We start from the raw sequence: 18720 nt of genomic DNA on the forward strand, positions 1-18720 counted from the left end.
AACTATTTTCTGAATACTGAGTCTTGGTAAGTAAAAACAGAGACAATTTCTGAATTGCTGTAACATACAGAAAGCCCAGAGAACTAAGGAAGGAAGAAATTGTCTTAAGATAAATGAGAACTAGCAAAAGTAGCAATGCTCAGAGACTCCTCCTACTTAATCTGAGTTCAGGACATATAAAGGAATTTCAAGGAACTATGGAGATTGGAAAAGAACTTCATAAATGGCTGGATGCCTCCACATGCTTTGTGGTTTTTCATGTATTATATCTTTTAGCAGATAATTATTCAAAAAGTGTATAATAAAACTTTATACACTTCTATTCAGCTTATATGTCTCCTACACTAAAAATCAGCCAACAGTATAAAGTAATGTTGAAATGTAATAATGTAAAGCAAAAAGAGACAGCATAATGTCAATAACAATTTTCAAAAATAAAATATTTTGGAATTACAAGTGGTGGGGGAGGGGGGGACCAAAAATATTAAAAGAATATCAATGAGAATTCTGTCACATTTCTGATTAGTGTTTAAACATTATCTTCCATTACAAAGATGCTTCCTGAAAATGTTTTTGTTTCAGATTGCAGCCTGTATTCATAGTTCATGTGATTCTGTTCAAAGAAATCTTTTCTCCTATATACTTATGCCTCTAATGCAAATGCATTTCTGATTTTCCTATAGATTCCACTAAGTACACAAAGAAACAAAAGCTTTATCAACACCATTCATAAATTGTGCAGCAAACAGGGAAATTGTTATGAAATAACTGGAGCTTTTGGAGCATACAGACGCAGAAAAAAAAAAATAATCACAGCTACTACAAGTTCCCACACCAACCCAAAACACTTTTGGATTATTTTAACTCTAAAACCATAGAGACCATCTATTCACTCTAACAAGGAAGCCAGGAAAACAACACAAGCAAAGAGTCAGCCAAAACCTTTACATAAGATTATGCATAGGCCATTTGTACTGCAGCCTGAAGTATCAAGCTCAACTAATGTGTTAATGTCCTAAAGGGCTAGCTACCAGTGCTTCACTTGGTGCTGTGGAGTTAAGAAGATTCCACAGGAATTTTTATTAAGACTCAGACTAAGTACAGATGAAACACTACATGAGGATTTCTCATTGTCTCCTCCTAAACTAACTGGCTATGTACCAGTTATTTCTGTATCAGTGAGAGGACAGTCATCCCATCTGTATCACAGGCCACATCACCATTTCCTTCAGAATGAGAATTTTAGCAGAAGCTTCTGGCCACTCTACAGACTTTTGTACCACTTATCCATTGCAGCTCAGGCCTGTTCAACACCAAGCTTCTTTCCAGACAACTTAACACACTATTCCCCCTGTTTCCAGTCAAGCCAAGTAAAGCTGAGATCATCTCCTGAAGGAGATTGGTTGTATGGAACAATCAGTTACAAAAAAATCTTTGCCTACACTAGAGACAACTGCTGTATAGGTGATCAATGTTTAATTTTTAAAGGGAGACTCTTCCATTCCAGTTCCTCCTGCACCACTCTAGAATCAGCCATTGGTAAGAGACTCTTTCTTTGGATCCCAGCAGTGTAATGAAGCATAGAAGTCCATAGTCTACATCATTTTAACTTAATTTTAAGTATCTGTTTTCCATAAAGCTTTTTTACACAAATTGAGAATATCCATTACAGAAAATCACTATGTTTTAAATAACTGAAATCTATCCATTTTAATTTCCTGCCTTGTTAAGGTCTTTTGCCCTTGCATTTCAAGAGAAGGCAGCAGAATTTCAGGGTGTTTGGAAGTAAAATTAATACTATGTGTTGCATTTTTTGTGTTTATACAGGTACTATACCAATTGATTAAGCTGGTTTGTAGCCAAAACACTGGATAATACTTAAAACCATTGAGGTAATCAAAATATTCACATTACTCTCCAGAAAATCCCTTTAAACAACATGCAAAAATGAACCAAGGATGTATTTCTTCCTAAGTCTTTAAGATGCCACAAAATATGAAAAAATCTTTCCTATTCCAACATTTGCTCTGCCGAGAGATTGTAATGAGCATCTTTTTCTACCCAAGCAGTTGAAACTTGTGAAGCCACAAAAGTAATAACTGGATCATTTCACCTTTTTTCTCTATTGAAAGGTCACATAGAAGAAAAACATACACATATCCCTTTTAAATTTAACTTTCTGTCCTATTCCTGAAGGTTATTTTGAAGCTTTATGCAATAGCACATAAGTATTAAAAAAGTAAAACCTCATTGTAAAAAAATACGTACTATTGTCTGTATATGTAGAAATATTGACACTATACATAGTAAGGCAGACATTTGGTAAACTAAAAAATGAGCAGGCAAGATGTTCATTGTAAAATGCAAAAATAAAAATACTAAAGCAAAAAAATCAGGAAGGCTTTGTTTCAAGACAACAGGCATGTTTTTCCTTGTATCTTTGAAATAACTGTTCTTTCCCACAGAGGTTTTTGTCTTTGATTCTGTTACTCCACAGAGCAAATCTTCAGAAGGCAAGCTGCAAGAAAATCAGACGGCCCTTTTCGTAAGCCAGACCTGGGACGTATTTCCTGAAATCTGGCTGGCAATTACTTACTTGACTGAAGATCGGCAAAAGAGTAGAGTTTCTCAGAAGGGCATACTGATTGTCTCAGCTGTAGAGGAAAAACAGATAATTAACACTCACATAGCATGTTTTATCCTGAAAACACTCTACAAGACTGATTATTCCGTGTGATAAACGTGTAAGATAATCAGGTAAGGCCAACAGCATCAACATAAATCCAGGACTTTGTACAAACTATCCTAAAAAACTAAATTTCTTTGTTGTTATATGACTTTCTACTCATTTTGATTTTTTAACACTTTGGCAGCTTACCTTTAGTAACTTACTTTAGCCTTTTAGAGCATAATTGAAATCAGATTATGGGTTTGTAGTTTCAGAGTTCATGTGACTCTAATTAATGCACAGTATTGCTAGGTACATATTTCCCTTTTAAAAATTATCACGCACAAACTCTTCGCAACAATGTATAAAATAAGTGTGAAATCATATTTTATCACCTCAGATCACAACAAAGGCCTGCCCATTTATCCAGCACACACAGCATCATAGCATGTTCAGCAAAAAAATGAGCAAATCCCTTTTGATTTACAATCCCACACATTTATAAGCTGCTTAAACTATCAGAAAATTTAGTCCATATAAGGTAATCAAATTGTGGGAATGTCAAACACCCAGGACTTCCAAGAGAATTTAGAAAAAGATTAAAAAAGGTAATTGAGATGAAGAGAATCCAGCATGGAAAGCATGACATTGTGCCCTCTAAAGAAAGGGCTAGCTACCAGTGTTTCTGCCCTAACCATTCATTCAAACAACACTTTATGAGACTTCCATTAGTTTAACAGAAAAGCACCAATAACTTCAGTAGTATTGAAGGAAAAACAGTGTCTCCCTATGTTTTGCTTCCAGGCAGGAATAAGCTAAGAATGCCACCACATAGCCATAGGAAAAGAAAGTCAATAAACATGTCCCTTGAGCTTAGTCATGTCTGTTTTGGAATCTCTTGATCCTTTCAGCATTTCTGCAAATTAATCAGTAAACTTGTAATGCAATTTGCAGTCTAATTTTTTTCAGCACTCAGTCACTTCAGCCTTGTAGTCCATAATTGCATTAAAAATGTAGAGTGAGAAAGTATTTACCAGAATTTGCTGCACTGAATCAATCTAAAAGCACATCACTTACTAGTTTAAAAACAATCCTTCCAGCAAGTCTGACAGAGTCTGGAGGAAAATTGGGCTTGATGCTCTTAAGACACTTGCATTCCTGTTTGTGGTCCAGCCAAGCTTCTTTCTATCAGGATATTTTAAAAAGGAAGAAAAACAAAATCAGGTGCATTTTATTTTACATAAACCGTATCCTACTTTTTTTATATGTACGCACATATTTTGCATATATATAGTTATCTATAGTTAAATATGCACACAAAGATGCTCAAAACAATATGCACTAATTCTCATTTGTTGTGGCATGAAGCAGCTACAGTATGTAGCTGCTTACTTCACAAGACTGGAGAGCACTAGAAAGGATGCTAACTAATACACACAAAACCCTAGGCACACGTTCACGCAGCAATCAGGACTGCAGAGGCCTTCAGAGTACATTCACTGCACTAAATGCAGCTCCCCTAATGCAATGGTCAAGTTTTCATTGCTGCAAAAACTGTCCCCAAATATCCCTGATCTGATGAGATATCAATGCCCACAGCTGGGAGGATTGGTAGTGATATTTTTCACAGTTCAGACCGGGATACCAAAACAGAAGACAGAACCAACAATATTTTAGTTACATTTATTAACCAAACCTGAAATTTTGTTTCACAGGCCACTTTGATTAGAATAGCAGAGACAGACTAGCACTTCATAGCAGGGAAGAGGCAGGATGATAAGATAAAGGAAACATTGTACTATGTCTCTTTTTTTCTCTACCATTCATTGTTGCCCCAAGATTAGTGCAGAAAAGCAGCAAGAATGAGTCTTCAGCTAAAGAAATATTTTGGAAGAAAATTTCTGATCACATTTTTCCTCTGTCTTCTGTCTCTATAAGCAGAAAATTCTACTTATAATATACAAAAATCTAACATACTACATATTTACACATTTTATTTGTATATTCAAAATTCATGTTTGAAGCCAGACAGCTGTTTCAAATAGCTTTAACAGCAAATTAAAAGAACAGGGCACAATGAAAATTTGCTACAATGACAAGTACTCAGAACCAAAGGCTTCTGAAGGTGACATTTTCTCACAAATATGCAGTAAAGGAAAAAAAAACATGAACCCAGAAAACCAGTTCCTGTTAGGTGAGTGCCACAAAGAAAATGATTGTCTAATGTTAGGTACGTGTTCAGCAATTTAAAAAAAAGATAAAATGGCGGAGCTATGTGTAAGGGCACATCAGACCTGGAGATGCTGACATGTGAGTTATAAAGATTCCAAAGGCACTCACACAATTTTTTCCTGAGCTGCATAAGTGAGGGAATTGTTTCAGGTAACTAGGCTTCAGCACCAGTAGCATTTATTAAATTTAATTCAGGATTTTTTTCCCCTGTGGCTTATGTGTAATAAATAAATGGAACTTTTTATTTCTTTCAGATACATGAGAGATTTGTGATTTCATTTCTTTTACCCATAACTCTACAAGGAGAAAAAAATGACACCAAGAAGGCATTAATCCAAATACAGTTAGTGTCACATGCTGTGTGGCAAATAAAAGTTAAGTATTTAGAGCTGAATAGAATTATCCTTGTCTAGAAAAAACAAAGTCATGCTAGTAAATGTCCAGACATCGTTCTGTGTAATATAATTATATTGGCATTTTCATCCAACTTAAACTAAAAATGTCCTAGGAGTAAGCTTTTACTGTCAAATTTTTTCCTCTACATAAATGTTGCACAGAATTTTAAACATGCTAGAGGTTTAACATCAAAATGATTAATAACTTACCTAACCAATATAGCTCTAATGAGATGAAATATTCTGGACCACATAGCATCATATGCCATGTTTCTTTGCCTCTTCCCACATGGTAAGAATAGTTTAAACACATGCCTTTAGTGAAAATGCACTCTGGCCAAAACTGATGTTAAAAAGGAATCATTCTGATTGCTCTGCAGAAGGAGCTAGAATAGAACAGGGATTGCCAGTCACTTATTCCCAAATTGAAAGGGAGAGAGAGGAAAGCTCCAAATGCATTAAATATAATGAAATTCAACAATATTTCTTCTTACTATCCATACAACATGGATACAAATTACAGGACAATATGAAAACAAAGATTTGTGACCCTGGAGAGACCTAATTTAAAGGTCAGTCTCTAAAAATATTTATTGGTTGGACTTATGTTAGTATCACACTTCCTGGTGGAAGGGTTTTCTTAATTCTGTGTATCCTGGCTTTCAGTCAAGGTTTTATATCCTATATCCAGCATAAGCATGAACACTGTAGTGCAGGGACACAGCCACCTGTATGACCCTTCTCCTCCATGCCAGGGAAGGTCTTCCAATTTTGCAAAGATTCCTTTTTCTCCTGTTAGAACACTAATAGAAGGAGGCAAAGAAAGGCAAGTAAACAGTACAGGGCTAATACAAAACCCTCCTGCTCAAGGTTTCACTATACTTGGAAGCTTGGAAAGAATATCTTTCTGTTTATCTCCTCCCAAAGCATTGTCTCTCCTTCAATCTCAATGCATCCCAAGTGCAAATCCTCAGGCTTCACCCAAGGGAAAACGGTCAGCACCCACATGGCTACAGAGATGGTGCAGCACAGAGCTCTTCACTGGTGGCAGATTGAGAGTCTGCCCACTGAGCCAGCACCAGACCAACTCCAACACCTCCCTGCACAAGCCAGCCTCACCCCCTGCTGGCTCAGGTCACGGGCAAAGACCCCTCACAAATGCCTGCAATGTCTTGCATATTTGCAGCAGAGCGATTTTGCCAATGCACATCCAATTCTTTCACAGACATATGGTATTGCTGTCTCCCTTTGGAGCCTGAATCTACAAAAGTTCCTAAAGCAATGTTGATGAAACAAAGGTTTCGCTTGTCTTCCATGCAAGATCACAAAAAAAGAATGCTTTCTGCAGATTAATGTGCTAACAAAAAGCTGTTAAAGGCTAGAGGTTATTATTAAAAAAAAAAGATATTTTTCCATTGGAAGGTTTTGATCTGTTAAAAGCAAATAATCTGTAATTTCCAAAAGACTGTTTGAATTTTCACAAAATGTCTTTTTCCAATTATGATATTTTAATTTTATTACATTGTTTCAATAATGTTTGATAATATCACATTCTGAATTCTGCCTGAAATTACTCTTCCACTTTTCAGGGATTATTATCTATATCATTGGTTCCCAATCCATGAGATATACTACATTAATAAATATTGTCAGGGGTGATCACAACAGTGATCACCAGTGATTATGAGGAGCAGCAGATGTGATAACCCTACCTTTGGAGGCACACCCAGCCAACATAACATTGCTTCAAGGAAGGCAGCTTATGAAATTAGGCATCAACCAATGGGAAAGGGACTGCAACAGGGAAATGTCAAACAGGGGCAAAAACCAATTAGGTCTGAGTGAAAAAAAAATTAAAAGCAAAAAATCTATATGTACTTGATCCTGAAGTCAGAATTCAGTTGCAAAAGGTCAGCCCAAAGGATCTCTTGTGATAAATTCCAATTTCGCATTTCTAAATTTATTTTAAAATAAATTAAAACAGCTTGCTTCAGCTGGCCTGAAAAGGAAAAATAATGGGATTTTTTTTAATTTGGAGCAACTCACTCATGATCTTTAAAACAGACATTATGGAGATTTTTTAAAAAATGGGTATTCTGATTTGTTTATAGATTTTTTTTCAGGACTACTGGCTCTGCATACATATTCCCTTAAAAGATAACTATTATCACTGCAAGTTACAAAAAAGAGAGATATTTCCAAAGACTGTTTCTTCTCCTTAAGGTTAGTCTGAAGATAGTTTTTTGTACCACTTGACATTTTAAAGCAAATGAAGATTTTTACAAGATATTTGCAGCTTAAAAAAACTGCTCCTTTTGGTTTTTTATATCTGAAATATAAATCCACTGTCATATTTACACTGAAGTTTCTTTCACAAAATCCACCATTATTCTAGACTCATACACCTATTGAATTAAACTTCTTAAATTCAGGTTTTTTTTGTATTAATTCTGTTTTCATATAATCTATAAATTACAAAACTCCAGAAAAATTACAGTTATTAAGCCTAAGTGTTTTGAGTTGCAGTATCACACGTTCAAAAATAATTAAATCATTCTGCAACTAAGTGTGAACTGCAAATTCAACTGCATAATTTGCACTTCCAAGTTATCTGTATTTATAAAACTAAAATACTCCTGTTTTGCCAATATTCACTTTTTTAAATGTGCAAAATGCAGTTTCATCAATACCCTGCTGTTTATTTGTTGACCAATTAGTTCAATTAGAAGTGCACACAATAATGAATTGCACTTAAGCTACAGAGGCTAAGTAGGGCACAAAGCATTTGGTTTAGCTTTCCTAACAGCTGCTACAAAACCAGAGAAGCACAAACAGTATAGCTGGCTCATTAGAACAAATATGAATCAAAAGACAGTTTTCAAGAGCAAAGAAATCTGGCTGGTCTCAGTTTTATCTGTATCACCTGCTTCAAGCCATCAATCCCAAGAAATTCACTGCTTTGACTAAAAAATAACTTCTTTTTTCCTGTTATTCTCTATCACTACCTAATATCACAGGATATTACATGCATTAATTCAATGTTAATTTATTTACATAAACAGTTCAAAAAATTATGTAACTGCCAATACACAGTGTGTTAAGTGCAGATTACTTTAAGCAGCAGTAGCCTGTCTCACTGAAATCCCTACCTACAACTATGGATGGCTTCAAGCATGCAAACCCCAGAGCTGGAAGCACAAAGACACTCAAGATGGCTTCAGGCTATCCCTTATGAATCCTTGAAGAATGTTCAGACAGTTGTGCTTCTCAAAGAGGAAGCTCCAATTCCTACTCCCATTGCCTCTACACCGAATTTGAACAGGTTATTGCATCACACTTTGCACATTTGCTTTTGCAGTCAGATTGCTGGTGAGTGCCCACAGTCTCATTTCACATTAGAGACCTGCCAACAGAAGCTTTACCAATGACTCTCTTAGAAGATGTTTTACCTGGCAAATACTTTGGTCTTTTATAGTCTTAATGGCCATGTTTTCCTTATGATCTCCCATAATAAATCTACCTGTGACATTATTATTGATGCTACAGTAAGCACCTAATGTACATTGCACACATTTGCCGTACGAAGAATCAAAATGACACCTCTTCCTCTTCTCCCTCCCCATATGTTTTAATCCCTAAAAGGAGGGATTTGTGGGATCTTGAGGACACTACAGATGATATTAAAGTAGAATTGCTTACAGAAGCACATGATACGTGACAAGATCAGCCCTGAGATGAAAGACTTGGGGGTGTTGTTGACAAGAAGCTCAACGTGACTCAGCGATGGGCACTCACAGCCCAGAGAGCCAAATGTGTCCTGGGCTGCATCCAAAGCAGGGAAAAGGATTCTGCCCCTCTGCTCCGCTCTGGTGAGACCCCACTTGGAGTCCTGCCTCCAGCTCTGGGGACCCCAACACAAGAAGAACACGGAGCAAGTCCAGAGGAGGGCTACAATGACCAGAGAGCTGGACCACCTCTCCTATGTAGACAGACAGAGACCTTGCAGCAGCCTGCCAGTACCTGAACGGGGGGGCCTACAAAAGAGCTGGAGAGGGACTGCTTACAAGGGCATGTAGTGATAGGACAAAAGGAGATGGCTTCAAACTGAGAGTATACCTAGCTTAGACATTAGGAAGAACTTCTTTACTGTGAGGGTAGTGAGGCACTGGAACAGGCTGTCCAAAGAAGCTGTGGATGCTCCATCCCTGGAAGTGTTTGATGCCAGGTTGGATGGCATGCTTTGAGCAATGTTTTAAGCAACCTGATCTCGTGGAAAGTGTTTGCCCATGGAACTAGATGATCTCCCTTCCAACATTAACCATTCTATGATGCTTTCATTCCATGACTGTTGGAATGTCAAAGACTTAACTTAAAAAATTATAGAGTATTACTGCTAGTCTACTTTGGCCAGTAACTTCTTTTCTTCATTTTTCTCTCTTTAGGAAAAGGAAAAAAAATTACACACACACACCCCCAAAAAACCAACCACTACCAACCCTCACCCTCCCACAAAAAAAAAAAAAAAAAAAAAAAAAAAAAATTACAGTGCAACACTATTTAAAACTTCAAGTGTTCTATAAGGTCTATAAGGCAATCCTCTATATCAAGTCAAATATAACAGTTGAGATTTTAGGCCTTGGAGAATTTTTCACCTTCATAGGATAGGACTACAGGTTACCTCAGGCTGAATGGATCTATGGAGAGCTCTAGTTGCAAAGCAGGGTCAGTTCTGCCGTCAGACCCAGCTCAGGGCTTTAACCAGTAGGGTCTCCCAACCCTCAAACACAGAGATCACACAAACACCCTGGCTAGCCTGTCCCATCTCTTGGCTGTCAAGAGTTTTTCCTTGTATCCCATGTGAACCTCTGGTTTTTCAACTTAAGCCTGTTGTCCCTTGTCCTTCTGCCACGGACCACTTTACTTCTTGGAAATCTCCTCAGAGATGCAGTTTTCCTTAAAGCCTTCTCGACAGATTCTTGACCCTCATTTCCTCTTAAAAAACTGGAATATAGAATTTACCATTACAAAAAGTACTCCTGAAATATAAATTGTTTTACTGGAAAATTGAGTTAGAGCTTCCATTCTACAAACAAGCTTACGAATTATTTCTCCCCCTCTCACCAAGTACAGTCAAACACCACACATTTCAACTTATTTTTCTCTTTTGTACTTACCAGAATCTCACATTTGTAGCTTTAAAAATACTCAAATAAAACAAGCCAGCATTTTTAGCCACTCTGTCCTAAACTACAAATAAATTACAGTGTGGAGGTATGACAACATGCAAAACTTATGGAGACTGTAAAAAAAGTCTTCGAATGCTTATTTTCTTAAACCCTTTATAGCTGTTATTTTTATCTTACCTGACAAGTTGTACCACAGTATTTAGCAACCTTGCACTGAGAGCATCTGTGCAGATTTTCATTCCTGTTTAGAAAAAAAGGAAAGAAAAAGGGTTATACATACAGATCAAGTTTTGTATTTTTCCTTCTTACCTAACCAACAATTTCCAAATATTCCAAGTCACAAAAATATCTTTAAAACAAGAATAGTCTAAACTGCACTGCAATGCAAGAAGAAATTGTACATAGTTATATTCAAAGCTATAGTCATAACCCTTTACTTGTGTCATTTAGCATCTCTGAGGCCATTTTGGACCAACAGGAAAATTATGAAATGTAGCTTTTGTCATAGCTGTAACCCTGAGGAGTTTGATTTTGTAGATAACATCATAATTAGAGCTGTGGAATACAGCTAGCTAATCTATTTACTATCTGAGCCCTGTCTTAAGCAAGCATCACTATCTGTCTTAAACAAGACCTTGCTGTGAACCTGTGGCTGGGACATCAAATTTTATCTTTATAACACAGTCCAAAGTTGACATGTCAGCAGAAATTTCTATTTTAAGAAAACACTTCTGATCAGCGGACAATGAAAACAAAATAAAAATTCATGGGGGAAGTATAAAAATCCAATAAAAACTAGAAGGAGAACTACCAGACCCTATACATTACAATCTAAAGGTTAAAAGCACCTCCTGACTGTAGCAGTGTTTTCTGATACTATCTTAATTTATCTATATGACTTAAGAAAATATCACTGAAGTTCTGTACCTTTTTAGACAGTCAGTAAGCATTTAATGTGAAAGCACACACGGACCAAATCTTGTACCCTAAATGTATAAGTAAAGATATTTACTTTGGGTGAGTAGAAATGAAACAGAATTTGAGGTTTCCCTTCCCTATCATTTTCCTGTAGAAGATACTGAACATGATGCATTATTCTAGTAACATTGCAAAGTGTTCATTCTCATTTCTTAACATGCAAGGCTGCTTATGTTAGTTATGGTCATTAACTAGGCTGGGAAAACTCTATGGGTTTTTTGTTGTTGTTAAAACCAAAGGCGGGCAATTTACATTACAGACACAACAATTATCTGGGCTCTGTGGACAGCACAACCCTTCCCTTACTACTTTCCCCTCAGACTTCCTCCTGGCCGCCCCTCTGATCTTCGTGAAGAAGCACAGGTACCTCACTCAGTGCCACTATTCCCTTGTGAGCTGCACAGGGCTGAACACGGCTCATTTACACCCAACAAATTATCACCAGGAGTTATTCCTTAGTACCCCCTTCTCCATCCTTCTACAAGGCAAGGAAAGAGGGTTCAATCGTGCCACTGTCCCCTTCTAAAAGTAATTTTAGTAATGGTATCTTTAGGTTGCTATAGTGTTTTACATTTAGCTTCCTCAAATTTTATTATACAGATTAATTCAGCTTTCCAATTTAATTGGGAAATAACTATCTGTAACAGCCCATTTCAAACTGAAGGGGCAAGTTTAAGTGATCAGATTAAGGACTTGACTTTGCAAGATTCCTGGTGTCTGCACATCAGCACCAGATGTGCTCTTTTCACTTGCACTCCCATCTGATGCAATGAAAAGATGTAATTTGCTGTCTCTGCTGTCACCAAAAGAAAACTCCTCTGCTGTTGCCAGCCATCTAGAGGCTGTACATCACAGAGTCAGACTCCCAGACCAACTGCTTTACAACGTGACCTTCTTTCACTTACACCACTCAGTTGTTCCCAAATCTTAATTTCTCTGGGTGACTTCAAAAAGGTAGAACACTATATATCCAAAGGCCACACGCAAACCAGACAGAACCAACATGCCCACAAACTTCAATCTAGAATTTCTGGATAAACAACGTAGCCCACTTATTTCAGCTATGATGCCAAAACTGAAAAGTAGGAGGACACCAGAAATGCCATGGAGCATCCATCCTCTAGCAAAACCCAACCTCCTCTTTCCCTCAGGTCCCACAAGTGAGAAAGGTATTTTGCCAATATATCAAAGTTTTCTATGTTTGAATTATTAAAAGTAAGAGCTCGTGCATTATCTTAGGACTCTTATAAGGATTTGGGGAGTTTAGACAGCTGCATTGGTCAAAGATTAAGAAGAGCATTATGAACAGTCCATTATAATCAAGTAAAAATATTTTCATTTGTACTGCATAAAAATCCCTATTTTGTCACACAATATTTTGTAGATATTCATACTAACTACCAGGAGAAAAGTAATTTATAAACATTTTAGATATAAGTAGTATATACCTAAATATAATAAATATTTAGGTATTTGTCTACAGCATTCTTTATCTTCCTACCTGAAAAGCCAGCCCTTGAGACAGAAAAAACTAGCAACTGTTGGATTTCTATAAACAGAATCTAAAATCTTGTACATGTACAATAGGTTTTTGATTTTAAGGTGCAATGCCCGAGGATGATTCAGATTTAGAAACAAGTGTGAAATCTTCATTTTGCCAGCTGGGGAGAGCTGCTTCATCTTCAAGGTTGAGCAATGACACAACCTTAACCATATTCTGGTAGAGGAGGATCTATTTCTCAATTTAGATTAGAAGCTTAAGCAAAAAAACTTTGAGGGCAGACTTTGTTCTACATGTTATTCACCAAAACACAATAATCAGTTCAGAGTTTGAAAACAGAGCATGTGCAATTTTAGTCCCAAACACACTGAAGTACCACACAGTCCCAGCAGCAACAGGTAAGATGCAGATTTCCAAAGCAGAGTAATTCTAACTTTCTGGCTGCTGAATTTAAGTGAATCAATACCCACAACAACCAGAGAAGTCCTTCCTACAGTTTTCACATTCTTCCATGAGAAGGCTGGATGCAATAACCTTAATACACCTGCAAGGATACCTGGCCTTGGTATCTCCCTTGGGAATTTCCCAAGGAATGCCAGGATTTACTGAAATCATTAGTGTCAAGTCACCAACACATATTCCACCTTTCTTTTGTAACACAACTAGCAGATGTGTTGGCACAAAGCACCAAATTCCCTCAGCAACCTCGGAAGCTTCAATACCTTACATTAATATTTCCTTTGTATCCCTTGTCCCCAAGGGTTAACGATGCTGCAGTAACAAACACTTACACTAAAATCTAAGCACCACTCAAAACTGGAATTTTTGTCAAACTGACACTTCAGTGAGATTATTTGAATAAGACAACTCCCTTCTGGTGCCATTTAATAAATGAATTATCCATTAATCTTTGAGATTTCTTTGAATGACAAGTAGATGTAGAATGCCTGTCAGAGAGCTGAATGGTAAAGCTGCTACTGAAATCATTGCTTTCTCTTCCAATCCTTCTTTCCCGTCCTGGACCAAAAAAAAATTCCTTTGTATTTATAACATCTCTGGATCGTGCTACATGGCATACTAAGTGTAAAACAGCATGATCTAAAGCTCTAACTCTTAAATCCTTTAGAGGCAGATTCATGTATTCATATATAGAGGATTTATGTATTTTAGAACATTTAAGAAGTAAGGCAATTTCCCTGGTATATTTCTGTCCTTCTCAATATTTTACTGATGTCATAGGCTTTATTAAATGAATTTTAAAGTCACTGTCAGATACTCCCATGCATTTCTTATTACCTGTAAACGTCACCTGGAGATAGTATCAGGTCCCTTACAAGGTACCTACCGCATCTCACCTAATGTCACTAATTTAATGGATGAGAAAATGCACGAAATTTGATATAATGGATTCAGTTATGCTTTAATCTTTAAAAAAGTTTCTGCTGCAACAAAAAAGGAAAGATGCAGCAACCAAAAATAAACTACTAATTTTCCAGCACAGTATAAACAAGTTTTTGCAAATGACCACAACCCCTTATGAAACAACAAGCAAAAGTGAGCATCTTTGTACTAAAACAAAGAGCCAAAACCAAAACAACAACAAAAACCAAAACCCACAAGTAAGCAGGGGTTGCCAGTTGACCTCTAACATAGCATTATAGTCAGGTTAAGAATCTTTCCTCCAAGGAATTTGGTTATTGCTAAATCTTGTCATCATTATGGTCTACAAACACTGTTTGTAGAATTAGCTCTTCCAATGCGTACTGAGAAGGCGAAAGAGCAACACCAAATGCAGAGGTGGCTAGAACAATTTCCAGGAGGTTGATATGGACAGGAAACAAAAGAAAACTTACGAGAAAGGGGAAAAACAAGACTGCTCAACTGGAATTGCCCAAGTGGGCACATATTCCTCAGAATTTTTTTCTCCTTTTTTTAACACATGATTAAAATCTTAAGAAGAAGTTGAAGAGTTTAACAAAGGTTTGCCTGGACTAACAGGTCCTATCAGAGCCACACCTGCTATATGTGCATTTCCAAAAACATCACATAATATTTTCTGCGTGCCAGGAAATGGCCTAATAAATTTCAAATACCACAACAAAGTCAACCAAATACAATTAGACTACTTAATTTATAATGGCAATGCATCTACACTTCTCTGCTGATTGCAGGCACTTGACTTTCAGCCTTACTCACAAGATAAGTATCAGATATAACAGAACTGATTAAAAGACTGCATTCAACATGCCTTTCCACATAGTTTATTCACACTTCTGCCACATCTTGCAAGAAGACAGGACTATCTCACACAAATCCCCTCCTGCATTTTTGTTGTTGATATTGTTTTTCAGTTAATAATCCTGCCCTGTATACATGAATGAAAAGAGAGCTCTTTCCAATGTGTGTCAAACTGAACTAATTTCCGGAACAAATTCTCAGACCTTTGCAATTCAGTCAAGCCTGTCAAGTGCATAAAGTCTACTTGGATTTTCTCAAGTATGTGCATTTCAGACCTGTCACAAAATGAAAGCAATCAATACCTACAGTAAGCAAAGAAGTCATTCATCATTTTAACTAATATGCTTCTGTCTTCTAATAATAAAAATAAAGTTGTGAAAAGCCAACAGCCATCTTACATTTGGTAGATTTGAGAGCACAGGGGTTATGTTAAGTGTAATTACAGCTTTCTCTCCACACCTCTCTCCCAATAATGAGGTGTAGCAACACAGTTGGCCCCCAGCTGCTACTGCACTGCTGATTCACATGGGCAGCAGGCACTCTGGGGAAGATGGGGACAAGGATGAACAGAGCTGAGGGCCAGGCAGCACAACCCAGGGCATATGTGTCTGCAACATCCCAACTCCAAGCCCTGGGCAAGCAACAACTGTGCAGCCAGTGAGCTGTGCCCACAGCAGGGTTCCCAGCCCCCCTGGTGCCCTGGGTGTTTTGGCTCAGTCTGGCAGGCTCATGGCTCTCCCTTGCCAGGACCCCAGACCTGCTCTGCAGTCTCTGATGAGCTGGCAGATGTCTTCTACAAGTCCCATGGCCCTCTGCCTCTGAATAAGGCTGCCCGGCTTTTCTGCCCTAAGGTTCTGCTGTACACTGCTCTCAGGTCCCACACTGGATCTGGGCAAACAAGAGTACACCAGGTAAGAAGCCTTTGAATTCCCTGCTCCTAAAAGTAGTGGAAAAAATCTCACATATTCTCCACATGCACACTTCATTGTGTTAGGTGTACACATTAATATTTTTTAACCTAAGAGCAGCACTGGGAAATAGCATTCTGGGAGGTGGAATTAGAGTTAAAAGGTAGCCACTACAGCTAGCCATCGGTGATCAGAGTCATTATTCAAGTGACAACTAAGACCTTTTATATAAGGAAAACACACCTACTTTACTTCCAAATAAAATTATCATCTATTTCATACCTGAACCTTCTACAGAAGTGGTATTGCATTGTCCAGGTAAAAAGAGAACACATGAACAACCAACCTGTTAATGAAAGGTTAGTTAAGACAATTTGCACTCTAAAGGACGCTACTTACTAGCAGGAACAAAAATTTGGCACTCAGAATGACTCCCCATAACTTAAATCTTGGTTTCTGAAGTCTTACTTGTAACCCTGAATGCCCACTTGCTGTTATTTTCTGTAATTCTTGTTATCTTGTCACAAAACTTTAGCTGACAAGAGCTTCTGGATCTTATTTTTTCTCTGGTTTTGTGTAGTAGGTATATCTCCCATCATTCTTTTCTGCACCTTATTTTTTCTTCTGAAGAATACCTGGTCTGCAAACTGAAAAACATATTCTAAACAAAAATTGTAAGGGTCTATAGTCACTTCTTCATTGCAATATAACCCTTCCTGACAATCTTCATTGGAATTTTAGTTGTTTTTTTTTTTTTCTTTTGGGGGTTGCAGGAGCCAAAGTCAAGGCTGGGTAAAAGAAAAAAAGAAAAAAAAAAAAAAAGTACTAGATTTCATTTCCTTCTGTATAGAAACTGGTCCTTGTGTTCACCCAGTGATTGAATTATCGCCAAATTTAGATAAGAAAGCGTTGATTTTTCAAAACCTCTTTGCACTATTTTGAAAAAGAATGGTGAGACATTCCTTGCTGAAATTGAAAAGTTATCTAGAGCCACAAAGATGTCGCTCCCATGGTTAAACTGAAAAAAACAAACAAAAACAAACAAACAAACAAAAAAAACACATTGATTTTTTTTAAGAGAAAGACACTAAAATGTAGTACTTAGTATATTACTTGATACAACCTAGAACAGAATTATACCCTTCTCCACTAAGTTGGTAAATGGTGAAATGCTTCAGATGTGCTTTCCAATAAAATTAGTGAAGGAACTTAAAAAAAGAAACACCAAAACATATGGCTCTCAAATTGGCATGAAATTTAATCTTAACTTTGAATTCTACTTTTCCATTCAACATTTACCTCTCATGCTACATGAAAACACCAAAAAATCTCTCAACTAAAACCAAAAATATTTACATTAGAAGGAATTTCAGTAGTACAAGACCCTAAAACTCATTCAGAAGTTCTCAGCATATCCCAAAACAAGGAGGTTTTTGTCCTAGAAGACAAGACTGGCTTTGGAATATATTTGCATTTATAGAAGTACACACACAGTATATGTACAAACACACACAAACTTTATCAACACTCACGATGAATAAAACAAACACCATCACAACTGAAATCAGTGGCTGTGTGAAAACACCGTAATTATTCCCCCAGCAAAATTCACAGCTGTCCCCCACTGAGAGCACTGAAACAGCATCACAGCAGAAGGTGGCTCCAAGAGCATCAGGTAACTCCTACAAACTGTCTGTGGCACCTCCTTGCCCTGCAAAGCTGCTTTCACACAGCTGCCTTCAAATCAAGGCCATCTCCAGGGCTTCCCTGCAGTGGGCATGCCAACACGCCTCCCTCCAGCAATTTCAGGCTTAAACAGATTATTTTCAGTCACACAGTACATTCATTCCACCCTGGGATTTCAATCAAAGAAGAAAGCCAAATACTGTGCAAGACTAAGATTATATTTCAAAATATGAAAAGGTCATATCTATAACTTAGTAACCTGGGAAAAAAGCTACATGCAATTTTTAAATGCTCATTTATGGAACATGTGGTTAAAATCCAATGAAGCTAAGTATAATAAAACATCCCATCTTTCACTTCTCCCTATAAAAATGATTAATTTTGTCATTAATCTGATGTATATCTAAGTAGTTTTTTCTTCAACCCATAGGTCATTGTTCCACCAAAACAAAGCTGTTGCTCTAAAATATCATACTGATGTAAACATTTACTTCCTGCTAGTATTACCTCCGGGATCATATGCGTGTATAATTTTCAATGAAATACAAACCCCTCTGACCCTCTCAGAGAAGAGTATCTTCATGAGCTTTTTTCAGCTCCTTTCCTTTCTTGACCACATGTATATTTTTGGCATAAACATTTTTTAGAGATCCTGCAATTCTTATTCACTTGCTTTTCTTTTTCCAAATGTGAACACCTGTGCCCAAAGGATCTTTCATTCCCCATGGAACATATTTTGAAAGTGACGAACGAAAAAGTAAAATATTTCAGGCAAAAATCTTTGACAGACACAGTAACACAGATAGGCTCAAAATAAATACCAGTGCTTTTTGCCCTGTAGATTTAGAATTGGGAAAGGATATACATCAAGTGAACTCTTCATTTTCAATCTGCTTAGCCCTTGTGGTCAGATCACATCCAAATTAAG

At 37.2% G+C, this 18720-nt stretch overlaps 1 protein-coding gene across 1 annotated transcript in view; it reads right to left on the reverse strand.

The window, feature by feature from the left end:
• Positions 1–18720, reverse strand: part of SMYD3 (SET and MYND domain containing 3) — a 380665-nt gene that overhangs the window by 326059 nt on the left and 35886 nt on the right. The window contains exons 2-4 of the mRNA XM_036379289.1: positions 10659–10722; positions 3746–3853; positions 2597–2654 (exon numbers count right to left, since the gene is read on the reverse strand). Of these exons, the coding sequence (XP_036235182.1) occupies positions 2597–2654; positions 3746–3853; positions 10659–10722 (230 nt within the window). The remainder of the gene's footprint in view (positions 1–2596; positions 2655–3745; positions 3854–10658; positions 10723–18720) is intronic.

Source organism: Molothrus ater, chromosome 3 (genome assembly GCF_012460135.2).
Source record: "Molothrus ater isolate BHLD 08-10-18 breed brown headed cowbird chromosome 3, BPBGC_Mater_1.1, whole genome shotgun sequence".
Lineage (NCBI taxonomy): Eukaryota > Metazoa > Chordata > Aves > Passeriformes > Icteridae > Molothrus > Molothrus ater.